General features: G+C 42.8%; 1 protein-coding gene across 1 annotated transcript; it reads right to left on the bottom strand.

Annotated features, from left to right (window-relative positions):
* Positions 1-3,236: 3,236 nt before the first annotated feature.
* Positions 3,237-3,656, bottom strand: LOC138908532 (uncharacterized). The gene has a single exon (XM_070199209.1). It carries the CDS (start codon positions 3,654-3,656, stop codon positions 3,237-3,239), a length of 420 nt encoding a protein of 139 aa, XP_070055310.1.
* Positions 3,657-14,960: the final 11,304 nt, after the last annotated feature.

The raw sequence follows: 14,960 nt of genomic DNA on the forward strand, positions 1-14,960 counted from the left end.
ACAAACTTATCCGCATGTTGACGAAATATGCGTAGTTGGCTGGCCGTGGGATCTCTCTTCACCACCTGATGCACCTCTTCGCCCCTAGTTTCTATAGGGGGATGATGCTGCATCTTCGTTACCGAGGAAGTAAAAGTTTGGTAGTGAAGATGGACGACAAAATAAATCATCAGTTCTGGCTCAGCTACTTCTTCGTCAAGACCAAGGACGTGGTGGCCAACGCGAGCGGATTCCCTGAGGCTTGGAATTATGCCCGTAAGTATCTCTTGCCAAGCGTTTGTTTTGCCCGTTTTAATCGTAGTCTAACATTCCATCTTTTCCTTGCAGTCGAGACTTTGTCCCCTCCTTTGGTTGCGTACATTTACGACTGGGTCAGCCAGGTCTTTCCTCTCACAATGGGGATTCATGAATGGGCAACGTTTATCAAAACATTTGGGCCATCACCTTCAGCGACCGGTGAGTTTGTCTATCTGTATTTATCTATACATTTGTTATCTTTTGTCTATGCCGTTTTGACCTCATGGTCGCCTGCTCGTTATGATTTTGTGCAGGAAGTGACAGTCTTCTAACTTTTCTTTTGCAGCCCGAGGCTTCAAAAAGGTCGAAGGCTCCTACTCTAGCGTTCCGCAAAAGGAAAACGACTTCTGTTCCTTCTGCCACTGTGAGGTCTACTCGGTCATCGACTAAGCCTGCCACAGAACTCTCAACTTCTCCTCTGCATCATCTAATAGACGATGACGATGAAGAGGAATCGTCGCCAAATGGTGATAATTTGCTTCCCTATAAGAGGCGATCTGTAGATGTCGGCGAAAGAGTTGTCCGTGCGGGGAGCTCGGTGATGGAGGATTTTGTCATCCGAGAAACGGCGACCATAGATCTTGGAGACGACGCCGAGTCACCGCCCATGATTCCGCCATCATTGGGGGCCGATGAGGGTACGTCTCTCCCTGAGGTCGTGATGGATTTTGAGGGGCCGTAGGCGAGAGTCCCTAACACCTTGCGGTAGGATGAGCCATCGGCCTCACTACTAGTCGAGGATCCTTCTTCCTGGGTTGACACAAAGGGGAAAAGAATAGCCGAAGAAGGTTACAAGACGGGCTCCGATATGGATGCTGAGGAGGTGAGGATGATGAGGGAAGGGCTTACCCGGCTTGAGGTGAGATTGGAGGGGACCACGCGGACCATTACGATCCCCTTGGACCGGGATTTGCTGGTGAATACCGAGGACGTGGTCCCTTCTCTTGGTCCCATCTGTTCCGATGTGGAGGGTAAAACCCTTGAGAAACTGAAGGATGCTACTTTGTCGAGGAGTATAGCCGACCTCGCTCTTAGGGTAAGCCTTTTGATTTTTTTTGTTCTTTTTTCTTGTTGAGCTCAGTTTCGTTCTTATTCCTCGTTTTCTGTATTTCTTTTAGACCGTGATTTTGGAGACCGTGAGTGCCCGGCGGGAGGAGAGGCATAAGGCCATTTTTCAAAAGATGGAGCGGAAGTATCGCGAGTACCGTGATAAACACTGTGAGCTTTGTAGACGTCTTGGTGGGAGCAGCAATTTCCAGGCTCTCCACGACGAACTGAAGGAGAAGGATGACGAGTTGGTGAGGGTCATCAGAAAATGCATCAAACTCGAGGGGGCGTTAAGGGACAAAGAAGAATAACTCGAGGTGAGCAAGGGGGCTGAGGCTCAATGCGCCGATCTTCAAGCCCAGGTGGTTTCATTGCGCGCCGAGCTCGAGGAGTGTCAACTCAAAGTGGACGCTCTGAGTGGCGAGGTTGCTGATAAGGAGGCGGGCTTAGAGAAGGCAAAGTTGGATTAGTTGTCGGCTGCGAGAAAGGCGGAGGCTTTCACGATCGCGATCCACGTTCTTCGTTTTGAGCGGGAGAATGCTTTGGAGACAGCCCGGCTCAGGGAGGAGCGACTTGATGAGCGGATAGGGGAGTTGGAGAAAGAAGCTTCGAGCCTTAGTGATTGAGTTGCAGTTCTCGAGGCCGAGAAGGCGCAATTGTTGGCTCATCCATCCTCATCCCGCACTTCTGCCTTTTCTGATATTTCGCGGGATTTGTACAAGAAATGGATTCACGCCGAGGCCCAGCTGGATATATTCAGGGATCTGATGAAGACAATGGCTGTTTCAGAAGCCGCCTTCAAGGACGCTCATGCTAAGTCATGTAAATCTCAATTTGCTTGTGGCTATGATCCCGCTACACCGGAAGCCGGCGACGACGGGGAGGATGCTAGCATGGATCAAATCAAACGGGTTTCCTGGTATGAGGATGAATATCCCGTTGGTGATGGAGAGGAGATAGGTGGAGACGGTCTAGGCGATCAAGCTGTAGGCGGTGATTAGTTGTTCTTTTTTGTTTAGCCGCAGACTTGTGTGTACTTTTTGTAGGCGTGTAGCCTTTGTAAAAAATATTCTAAGTATGAAGTGTTAGTGTTGTTATTCGTACCTGATTCTTTTTCTTTGTTCAGGTTTGTTCGGGCCGAGTAGGTCTTATTTCGAACGAGGTCGAATGTAACTTTTAATTAATTGAGGCCGTGGGCCGAGTAGGTGTTAATTCGAATGAGGTCGAATGTAACCTTTAATTAATTGAGCCCGTGGTCTGAATAGGTGCTAATTAGAACGAGGTAGAATGTAACCTTTAATTAATTAAGGTCGTGGGCCGAGTAGGTCTTAATTCGAACGAGGTCGAATGTAACTTTTAATTAATTGAGGCCGTGGGCCGAGTAGGTGTTAATTCGAACGAGGTCGAATGTAACCTTTGATTAATTGAGGACGTGGGCCTAATAGGTTCTAATTCGAACGAGGTCGAATGTAACCTTTAATTAATTGAGGCCATGTGCCGGGTAAGTGCTAATTCTAATGAGATCGAATGTAACCTTTAATTAATTGAGGCCGTAGGCCAAATAGGTGTTAATTCAAACGAGGTTGAATGTAACCTTTAATTAATTGAGTTCATGGGCTGAATAGGTGTTAATTCGAACGAGGTCGAATGTAACCTTTAATTAATTGAGGCCCTGAGCTGACTATGTGTTAATTCGAACGAGATCGAATATAACCTTTAATTAATTGAGGCCGTGGATCAAGGAATGAACTGGTCGGCCAATGTCTTTGTTTGTGCGTACTTCAATCCTGAAGTATCCCCGTCATCGCATCGTTAAAAACCTCCTCGAGAAAACCCAATCGGGACAAAACTCGAGTGAGGGAAAAAGAGTGCGACTTTGGGGACCTCGTCCTTTAAAAGTTGAAGTACTTGAGGTGTGTAATATTCCAGTTGTTTGGTAGTCGCTTTCCTTCTATTGTTTCTAGTGTGAATGACCCTTTGCTTGTTGTTGCCACAATTTTGTAGGGGCCATCCCAGTTTGTTCCTATTTTGCCTTCCCGTGGGTCTTTTCTTGCTTGTGTTTTAGCTTTAAGCACGTAGTCCCTGACTTTAAGTGGCATGATCTTTGCCTTCTTGTTATAGTGACTTTTTGCTTGTTGCTTTTGGACGACCATTCTTATGTAGGCCATATCTCTTCGTTCTTCGACTTCGTCAAGTTTCTGCCTTCTACTATCATCGTTCTGGGGTCCGCTTTCGCGGAAGTATCTTAGACTGGGATCCCCAACCTCGACTGGTATTACTGCATCAACCCTATAGATTACCGAGTATGACATTTCCCCTGTGCTCGTTTTTGGCGTTGTTCGGTAGGCCCAGAGTACTTCTGGTAATATCTCCGGCCACAATCCCTTGGAGTCTTCGAGTTTCTTCTTTATGATGTTTAATATTGACTTGTTGGAGGCCTCCACTTGCCCGTTGCCCACGGGGTGGTAGAGCGTTGACAATATTATTTTGATGTGCCATTTTTCAAGAAAGTCGGTGACTTTCTTTCCTGCAAATTGAGGTTTGTTGTCGCAATTGATTTCTTTGGGGAGACCGAAACGACATATGATGTTCTTCCATATGAAGGCAATTACTTTCAGTTTGCGCATTTGAGTGAATGATCCTACTTCCATCCATTTAGACAAATAATCAGTTAGAACCAAGATAAAGTATACGTTACCTCATCCGGCCAGGAGGGGGCCCATGATATCCATTCCCCTTTTGATGAACGGCCAAGGGAAAGTTATTGAGTGTAGGTGTTCGCCTGCTTGGTGGATCATTGGGGCGTACTTCTGGCATTGCTCACATTTTTTCACGAGATCTACAACCTCCTTTTTCATTGTGCGCCAGTAGTATCCTGCTCGTATGAGGCACCTGACCAAAGCTCGATTGCCGGAGTGAGCTCTACAGTGGCCTTCATGCACTTCTTCAAGGACGCGCCGCGTCTAATTTGGGCCCAAGCATTTCGCCAGGGGCCGCCATATGTCCTTTTGTACAGGTCGTTGTGAATGATGTTGTACCTAGCCGCTTGCATTAGCAGCTTCTTGGCCTCTTTTTTTATTATTGGGGAGTATGCCGTCCTGCAAATATGTAATAATAAGGTTGCGCCAGTCCCAAGTTAGGTTTATGATTCTTACCTCAATTTGGTCTATCGACGAGTTGAGGAGGTGAACCACATTTTGGTCTCTGGTTGTGATGTTTTTGGTGGCTGCTGTTAATTTGGCGAGGCCATCTGCCTCGGTATTCTGTGCTCGAGGAATCTGGTCGAGCTGACATTCGTCGAACTCGGGTAGTAGTTTGCAGATTTCGGTCTGGTATTTTTGTAACCTTTGCTCCTTGATTTGGAAAGTCCCTCTGACCTGGTTGACCACGGGCTGAGAATTGCAGCACAACCTTAGCCGTTTTGCCCAGTATTTGAGTGCTAGTCTTAGTCTTGTAGTTACGGCCTCATACTCGGCCTCGTTGTTAGTCATGTCTGGGCACTTTATGGACTGGCGAATCACTTCGCCTATTAGAACTTCGAGTACGAGTCCCAGCCCAGACCCCGATACGTTAGATGCACCGTTGGTGTATAGGACCCAGAGGTCATGTATTTGGGAAGAAGCATGAACGACTTCCTTTTCGACTTCGGGCAGTATGTACGCACTAAAGTCGGTGAGGATCTGAGACTTTATCGTCGTTAGCGGTCGATATGTAATATCGTGCTCGCTTAGTTCGATGACCCATTTGGCCAATCTGCCCGAAAGTTTGAGTTTGTGTAAAATGCTTCTTAAGGGGAAAGTCATGAGACCAAAATGGGGTGGCATTGGAAATACGGTTTAAGCTTCTGTGAAGCTACGACTAAGGCCAGAGCCAGCTTTTCAAGATAGGGGTAACTCGTCTCGGCGTCGACTAGTGTCTTGATAATGTAATAGATGGGAGATTGTGTACCATTATTTTCTTGGACTAAGACTGCGCTCACAGCTACTTCGGACACGGCGAGATAGACGAGGAGAGGCTGTCCTGGTTCCGGTTTTGAGAGAAACGATGGTGAGGACAAGTACATATTTAACTCCTTCAGTGCTTGGACACACTCAGGAGTCCATTGGAGGTCGTTCTCCTTTTTGAGGACGCCGAAGAACTTGTGGCACTTATCGGATGATCACGAGATGAACCTTGACAGAGCGGCGATACGGTCGGTTAGTTTCTGGACTTGCTTTTTAGTGGTCAAGTGCTCTGGTATACCCTCGATGGCCTTGATTTGGTCGGGATTGACCTCGATACCCCACTGCGACACTAGGAAACCCAAGAATTTCCCTGAGGCCATGCCGAATGCACATTTCTCGGGGTTTAGTTTCATGCCGTATCGCCTGAGTATGCTGAAGGCTTCTCTTAAATGGTCGATGTGATCTTCTTTCTTTTTGGAGTTGACCAGCATGTCATCGATATATACCTCTATCATTTTTCCGAGTTGTTCTTTGAACATCTTCGTTACCAGCCTTTGGTAAGTTGCCCTCGCATTTTTCAATCCGAAAGGCATGACCCTGTAGCAGTACATCTCCTGGTGGGTGATGAAGGTGGTATTTTCATGGTCCTCTTCCTCCATAAGGATCTGGTTGTAGCCCGAGTAGGCATCCAAGAAACTCAGCAATGCATGCCCGGCTGTCGCATCGATGAGCTGGTCGATATAAGGCGGTGGAAATGAATCTTTGGGGCAAAATTTGTTCAGGTCGGTGAAATCTACGCACACCCGCCACTTGCCATTATTATTTTTCACCATGACCGCGATGGCGACCCATTAGGGGTACTTCGACTCTCTGACGGAGCCATTTTCAAATAATTTTTCCACTTCTTCGCGCACTGCGTCATTGATTGCAGAATTGAACTTACGTCGGACGTGCCTTACCGGGGGGTAGAGTGGATCGACGTTCAATCTGTGTGTGGCGATCTCCTTTGGGATACCTGGCATATCTGCATGGCTAAAAGCAAATAAGTTCGCGTTAGTAATTAGAAATTTGTGAAACTTACCCAGTTCTTGGAGTTTGCAGCCGATGTAAGCTTTCTTGTTGTGGTCGTTGACGTCTAGCTGAACGAGGTCGAGGTCCTCTATGGTCGATCCTGCGGCCTCGGCCACATCGGGATCTCTAATGACATCCTCGATGTCGTCGCCTACCGACCCCGACCCTGTTGATTGCTATGCTTCCTTCTCTTTATCTCTCATTTGTTGGGTGGCCGTGCAGTCTAGGGCGATGCGGTAGCACTCTTGGGATGTGCATTGTTCCCCGCGTATGCTGAATATGCCCCATGGAGTTGGGAACTTGATGACTTGGTACAAGCTGGAGGGTATGGCTCTCATGGAGTGTATCCATAGTCGCCCTATTATGGCGTTATATGCCGTGTCCTGATCCATGATATGGAATATAGTCTCCAGAGCTATGCCACCTGCCAGGAAGGAGAGTGTGATCTCGCCAGATGTTCGTTGAACTGCATTGTTAAAGCCGGTTAGTGTGATGCAGCGTGGTACTATCTTGTCCTCGAGTTTCATTTGTACGAGTACTCGGGGATAGATAATACACGCGCCGCTCCCATCATCTACCATAATTCGTCTTACGTCGGTATCCAGAATTCATAAAGTAATAACAAGAGCATCATAGTGAGGGAGTGCCAAACCATTAGTATCTGACTTATCGAAGATGATACTTTCTTCGAGTTCGTCATACCGTGCATGGGTGATCAACCGTTTGAGCTTGTGGGTCGTGGTGAACTTCACGCTGTTGATGGAAGCATCATCTCCACCATCAATGATCATGTGGATGGTGCGAGCTGGCAAGGGCGGCTTTGGCGGCCCTTGATGATGTTCGCGTCCCCTGGCAAAGTTGGTCCTTCCCCGATCACTCAGCAACTCTTTGAGGTGTCCCTGTCACAGCATGTTTGTGACCTCCTATCTTAGGGCGAAGCAATCTTCGGTTTTGTGTCCTCGCTCTTGATGGAACTCGCAGAGGGCGTCTGATTTTCTGGTATTCGGGTCCGACCTCATCTTTTGTGGCCACTTAACCTTTGGTCCGAGCTTCTCCAAGGCGTAGACGATCTCTGTAGGTGACATGCAAAAATTGTGAGCGGATAGTAAATGGGGCATACCTATTTCATTCCGGTGAGTCCCTGTTCTTGATCGGGGTGTGCCTTCTTCATGGCGAGGTGAGCATACATCGGTAGTTCTGACATATGGAAGATGTCATTCCCGGTTTGGCCGTGAGGCCGCTGGATCTCTTCTGACATCACTTATCCAATCTTTTTTGGATTCTGCTTGTACCGAGGTCAGTTAATGAGTCAGCCCATTGAGGTTATCTTTGTCTGCTCGAACTTCGGCACAATATGCATTATGTATTTCGTCCCAAGTTGTTGGGGGGTATTTCATAAGACGACTTAATAATTTTCTTGCCGCTCTTGAACCATTTCTTTTCAGACCGTTTTGAAAAGCGACTACCGCCATTCCTTCTGATACATTGGGCAAAGTCATCCTCACTCGGTTGAAACTGGTGAGGAAGTCCCTCAGTCCTTCTCTCGAGGATTGTTTGATAGCAAAAATATCATTCACTCTTGCCTCGGCCTTCTTGGCCCCGACATGGGCTGTCACGAACTTATCGTCCATTTCCTTGAAGGTTTCGATAGAACGAGCTGGCAGTTGCGAGTACCAGGTTAATGCCCCTCCCGTGAGGGTTTCGCCGAATTTCTTCAGCAGAATGGAGGATACTTATTCTTTGGCGAGGTCATTGCCTTTCACAGCGGTGACGTAGTGGGTCACATGATCCTCTGGATCAGTCGTGCCATCATATATTTTTAGGTAAGGTGGCATTTTGAAAGTCTTCGGCATGGTATGTGGGGCATCACTATCACAGTACGGCTGCTCGACGAACCGACCGGCATCTCTCTTCGAGTCTTCGGCAATAACTTAGGAACGCCCGGTATTTTATCGACCCTTTCTTGGTGCTCTCTCATTTGATCCCGAAGTGCCTTGTTCTCATTTTCCATTTTCTCCATCCTTTTCAGAATGGTTGTGAGAGCGTCATCGTGTGCATTGTTAACAACATTGTGAGTGACACATGTCGTCGCGGGGGGAGGGGAGAGGGGGAGGTTGATCATGTTGCTCGTTCACTGGTGGTACAACACAGGTTCTCGCATTTGATATGGCCGCAGTCAGGCCTCAAGGAGTTTCTTTATCGCTGGTGGTGTCTCCTCTCCCATGGTGTGGAGGCTGTCTTGCCAAGGAATTTTGTGATACTGCAGTGGGGAAGGGGTGATCCACCTCGCCTAGGGGAGGCATTGGGCGTTGTGTCCTTGTCCATTGCTTCAGAGCTTTCGTGGATGATATCCATGAGGTTGGTTGGGAGGTCACTCATTATTCTCGTTCTTTATTCTCTGTTACCTGCCATGTTAGATACGTGCATGCAAAGAGAAAAAAAAAGTTCTTCTTTCCATTTTTTACGTCAGCAACCAGTGCCGGTAGTAGATCTAGAAGAAACTAAAAGACTTAGTTAGAAAATCCCCACAGACGGCGCCAAATTGTTTGACAAAAAAAATAATATAATTTTCGGTTAAACTGTTAAATTCATGTAGTACAAGGTTAAATCTAACTAAGGGTAATAACTCTAGATATTAAGCACAAAAACGTATAGTAGATGGTACAGATTAAGTGTATGGTTGTTGACAATAAATATAAAATACTCTTAAAGCAAGTACATTAAGGGTAATATAACTAACAATAAATATCAATAAATGAAATTTGAGTAAATAAGGAGGATGATTCATCCAATAATGGATGTATAGGACGAATATTTTGCCTGACAATAATGAATGGCAGACAGATCCAAGATTCGTATGAACAATCATCGGATCTGATGGAAAGGTGGGGAATAATATATGAACAAGAATCTTTGTAAAAAGGTAATCTTTGTATTTTTTGCCCGAGAGAGAGTCATCTTCTCAAAAGTGTTCTTATCACAATCAATATTACATGCATCTATCATTGTCTCTTCTTTCTATATATCTGGGGCCTTTTTCCTAGGAAACCCTAATAGTACAAATACAGGAAATATTCACTAGAATATTTCCTTTCAGTACCCTATCCTGACAAATTAGCCGTTACAAGCCTTATCATCGATAGCCAATCTTGACCTCGACCATTGTTGATTTCTTGACTGCGATCTCTGTCGATATCTTGACCACGGCTCATGTCGGCACCTCGGCCATTGACTTCGTTGCGTCTTGAGAGAGCTCGACCGATGACTTTTTTTAATGCCATATTATGCTAAATATTATGAAGACAGATTTTGGCCCATACATTTCGACTTCACCAAGATTTTATTTTTAGAACCGGAGTTATTCGATCTCATTTTCGGTGTATTCGTGATTCTCTTGGAATCTTAAGTATTGTGGTTGGTTTCGAGTTTGCGAAGATGTTTTCATTACATTCTTTTGAGCAGATATTTTGTTAAATGGAGGAACAAGTAGTTCAAACATGAAATGGCCATGGCTACTTCTTCGCCCACCCCTAGGCTACTACTTAACCCCTCCTACTCCTTTTTTCTCCTTGTGTTTTCGGCGGCGGATCTACGATTTGAATTTCAAGATTTTTAGTATTAAACTCATTGTGTTTTATAATTATAGATTCATACCTATTATTTATTGCAATTTTAGTATATTTTTACACATGAAATTATCTCCACATAAAAAATACTATTGGTTCATATGAAAACAATTCTCCATCTGCCCCTGCGTCCTTCTCTATGCACTTTAACTTCATTGTAAATTGTAGTTATGGGGGAAATGTCTTTTTTATAATGGTGGTGTGCATGCATATTGACTACTATTCTACTGGGTATCTGTTATCTTCCATATATAGAAGAACTCTACCTACCAAATCTTAGGTAGAGAGAAGAAATCACATTTTCTCTATCTCGTTGGAGTTGAACTCCAGACCTCTTGTTAAGTTGTTTGGAAAATATTTTCATTCTAATTTGAAAATTTCAACCAATCCCTATATCTGATGTTTTATCCTTACTTTCTGGCAATCTTTAAGCCCTTTCAGTACTAGAACACAATTTTTTGATATTTAATGAAATGAATGACCCTCACATATGTTGAAAGAGCAAGTTTGGTATGGCTATAAAGCTCGAAACTTTGGCCAAGCATATAGGCAATTAATATTCGATGGCTATCGTATAATCATGTTTGTCAATGGTATTATGGCTGATAAAGGCTAAAAAGGCTTATATTATGGCTGTGACCTGAAACTCTGCTCAGCTGGATTCTTGAAATAACTCTGGTCAGAAGTTTCTTAGTTGAAGTTAAATGATTAGTTAGAACGTATATCATACTCTCTTTGTTTCAATTATGTGTCACTTTTCGCTTGAGCTTCATACTTCTTAATTTAACCATGCATTTGGATAAAAAAAAATCAGACTTTTGAAATAAAATTTATTTATTTGAAAACTATGTAAAAATACTATAATTCACAATAATTAATAATTCAAAATAATTAAAAGCCATATGAAGAAATTACGTTTGACTATTGGAGGGAGTATGTGATTTGGGAAGATAGAAAATCTAGAGATGATAAATGGTCAACATCCGGGTCACTGAGTATGTGAACTACGAAAAAAGAAGGGATTTTGGCATGGTGTGACAACGTATCCACATAATTAGCAAAAAATAGCCCTAATTATAGATGTTGACATCAAATAGCCAATAAATGTATATCACAACAATAATATGTATATCACAACTTTTTTTTCTTCTTTGTGTATATCAACATGTATATTAAAATTTTATTTTCCTTCTTTGTAACTGCATCCTTATATAAAAGCACTTCACTATAAAAGTCAATTTTTTTCGGAACCAAATTTCATGTTCTGTTATAATATATGTTTTCTATAACAGCAATTCGCTATAACATCCAAAAATATCTGGAACAAACGAGACTGTTATGGAGAGGTTTGACTGTATATATAAAATATGAAATATAGTTATTTAACATTTATTGTTGCTTTTTTATCAATATATATCACAACAAAATTAATTATATTATTCATATATCGCGGTGTATAACACATCGAATGTATATAAAAAATTTATATTAATTTTTATTCTTTCTTTGTACATCAAAATTTTATTTACTCCTATAATTATATTTATTATTTTTATATTTTAAAACCTGCTCTAAACTTATTATATCAAAACATTATTTTCCTTCTTTGATCAATAAAAAAAGTTGAAGTAAGTTTATTCAAAATTAATTTCAGCCTCTGAAAATTAGTTAGGACGATTTGATTCCGATTTAACCTTTTATTGCCTTATCTAACAATGTATATCACGATATACAACATGACATACACGTGGGTACATATGATGATATACATACACCATCTCAAACACACATATTTTTTTTTTAACAATTTAAAAAGAATAGGGAAGAAGAAGAAGAAAATTAGAGTCTGACAAAGAGATACAAATCAAATCGAACAAAGCAACAATTGGATGAAGACGAGACGAAAACTAGATAAAAAATAAATTTTTTTACAGAATTGCCATCGTGATGAGAAGATCTAAACTTGTGAGAAAAATGCATTCAACCATTACAACTTCCCAAACATTATCAAAGAACACATGCCCTTCCAAATCCAGATTGAAGAAGAAAATTTGCTAGATTGAAAAAGAAGATAAAAAGAAAAGATTGAAGAAGAAAATTGGAGAAGAAATATGGGGAGAGTACGACCCAAAATCCATAAGGGTCGTGATGGCGCCGGACACCACTGTCAGGCAAGCCAACAATAATTACTTAATTGAGATTCTCATTTTATTATTTTTGAAATCATATTTTCCTTCAATTTAAATAGTGAAGAATGGGGATTTACAGAGTAAATAATAATACTTTTAACAAATTCAATACAGAACAACCCATAATCATCCCAAAACCCGGTGTCACAAGTGCATGAGTATTAACTAGGAGTATAAAATAAAATACAACAGCTATCCGAAATACAAATTGGACAGGAAAAATATAAACACTCTAAAGGAGACTCTGCTGGCTGCGGGTCGACAAATGAATATGCAGTTCACCTAGGTCCCCGTATGTACACACGCCAATGCTCTCACATGGCCTCTAGACATATATGTACCTGCACAAAAATGTACAGCAAGTGTAGTATGAGTACGTAAGCAACGTGTACCCAGTAAGTATCTAGCCTAACCTCAAAGAAGTAGTGACGAGGGGTCAACATCGACACTCACTAATGGTTCAACAACATAAGGTACATTAAAGAGGTAGCAAATATGAGTCAAAATATGTAAGTGAAATAGACAAATATAGATCACGTGATACAAATCTCCTCTCTTTACGAGGAACTCAAGCTCTTCATTAGAAATTCCCTCCTTAATCGGAGTATATATATAGGTATAGTGAAACTCATCAAGTGGCTACCATAATTCAAATTCAGAATTTACAGATACACTGGCTTCTTGCCAAGTTTTTACGCACGATTTCATGGGAATGTGATATAGGAAATGCCGAGGCGTACGATCCGATCCAACATAATAATAAAACTGTGCACTGCTGAGGGTCGAACGGCCCGAACTATATGATAAATCAATTAACCTGCCGAGGCGAACGACCCACTCCCATGAGAGTGTGGTACATAAATCCTGCCAAGGCGAATGGCCCGATCCCATAAGAGTGTGGTACATAAATCCTACCGAGGCGAACGACCGATCCCATAAGAGTGAAATACAAATTTCCGTCGAGGCGAATGACTCGATCCCATGAGAGTGAAATACAAATTCTTGCCGAGGCGAACGACCCGATCCCATTAGAATAAGAAGCTTTGACGGGTCCTTGACCCCCCCACACGAATAAACGTGTGAGTTATAATTTCTTTAACAAAAATCTTTCAATGAAGTATATATATATATATATATATATATATATATATATATATATATATATATATATATATCGCAGAAATATGCCGTAAGAGGAGTAGAATTATTCGGTGACTAATCATGAACTCGTGAAGTCTCTACAATAACGAGTCTAGCCTCAAGTAGTAATATAAAATAAAGGAATTTAATAGGCGAGAGACTGCTCAAATAATACAGCTATAACAAGATGTGAACCTAAGCCTACCCGTACAATAACATGAATGTAGTTACGTATGGGCTCTCGTCACCTTGCGCCTACGTAGCCCCCACAACAAGTAGTACACATCAATATATTACACCTAGGGGTAATTTCTCCCTCACAGAGTTAGACAGGAGACTTACCTCACTCCGACGTTCCAAAACCGGCTCCAACATCGCCCTAACATCTCAAACCGGTGACCGCCGATCCAAAACTAGTCAAATAAGATGCAACCCAATCAAAATATACTCTAATACTCATAATTAATTAGTTTATAACAATTTCCAACTCTGGTCAAAAAATCGATAAAGCAACCCTCGGGCCCACGTGCCCGAATTCCAAAAATTTTCGAAGACAAACACTACCCATAGCACTACGAGCTCAAATATATAATTTATTCTCAATTTCATGCCCAAATTTGTGATCAAAATTCAAAAATACCAATTTCTAGGTTTTTCTTCAAAATTCTAAATTTCTACTAATTTTCATACTTGAATCCATGTAAAAACCATGTATTTAACTCACAATGTGAAGAAATCACTTACTCCATTATAGTTGATGAAGATGGCACTCCAAAAGTGCTCCAACATCGACTCCCATGGACGAAATGAAGTGAAAATGAGCCAAAATTCCGTTTTATAAAACCTCACTGCCCAGCGATCCTCGCACCTACGGTGCAATAGCCGCTTCTTCGGCTCCGCACCTACGAAAATTCCATCGCAGGTGCGGTTCAAGCTCAGCCCAACATATTCCGCATCTGCGGCACTGCAACGCTTCTGCGACTCTTTGTGCGCAGGTGCGGTCCCGCTTTTGCGGAACTTGACCGCAGCTGTAGTCCCTGCCTTCCCTAGCCAGAATTGCTTTTGTGACCCTCTTGGACGCTTCTACGGCTCCACACCTGTGACCAAAACCTCGCAGGTGCGGTTATACCAGGTACCAACTGCCTTAGCATTTTTGTTAGTCCAAAAATCGATCCATTAAGCATTCGAAACTCACCCGGCCCCCCGTCCAATCACACCAACCAGTCCAATAACTTAACACGGACCTGCTAGAGGCCTCAAATCACATCAAACAATATCGAATACATGAATCGCACCCCAGTTCAAGCTTAATGAACTTTGAAACTTTAAACTTCTACAATCGATGCCGAAACCTATCAAATCACGTCCGATTGACCTCAAATTTTGCACACAAGTCATGATCGACATTACAGACCTACTCTAACTTTCAGAATCGGAGCCCGACCCCGATATCAAAAAGTCTGCTCCCGGCCAAACTTCTCAAAAACCTTCAAATTTCCAACTTTCGCCAAATGACTCGAAATGACCTACGGACTTCCAAATCCACATTCGGACGCGCTCCCAATACCAGAATCACCATACGGAGCTAATTCCCAGACTCAGAATCCCAAACGGACATCGATAGCATTGAAATGCACTCCAACCCA

Source organism: Nicotiana tomentosiformis, chromosome 3 (assembly GCF_000390325.3).
Source record: "Nicotiana tomentosiformis chromosome 3, ASM39032v3, whole genome shotgun sequence".
Classification (NCBI taxonomy): Eukaryota; Viridiplantae; Streptophyta; class Magnoliopsida; order Solanales; family Solanaceae; genus Nicotiana; species Nicotiana tomentosiformis.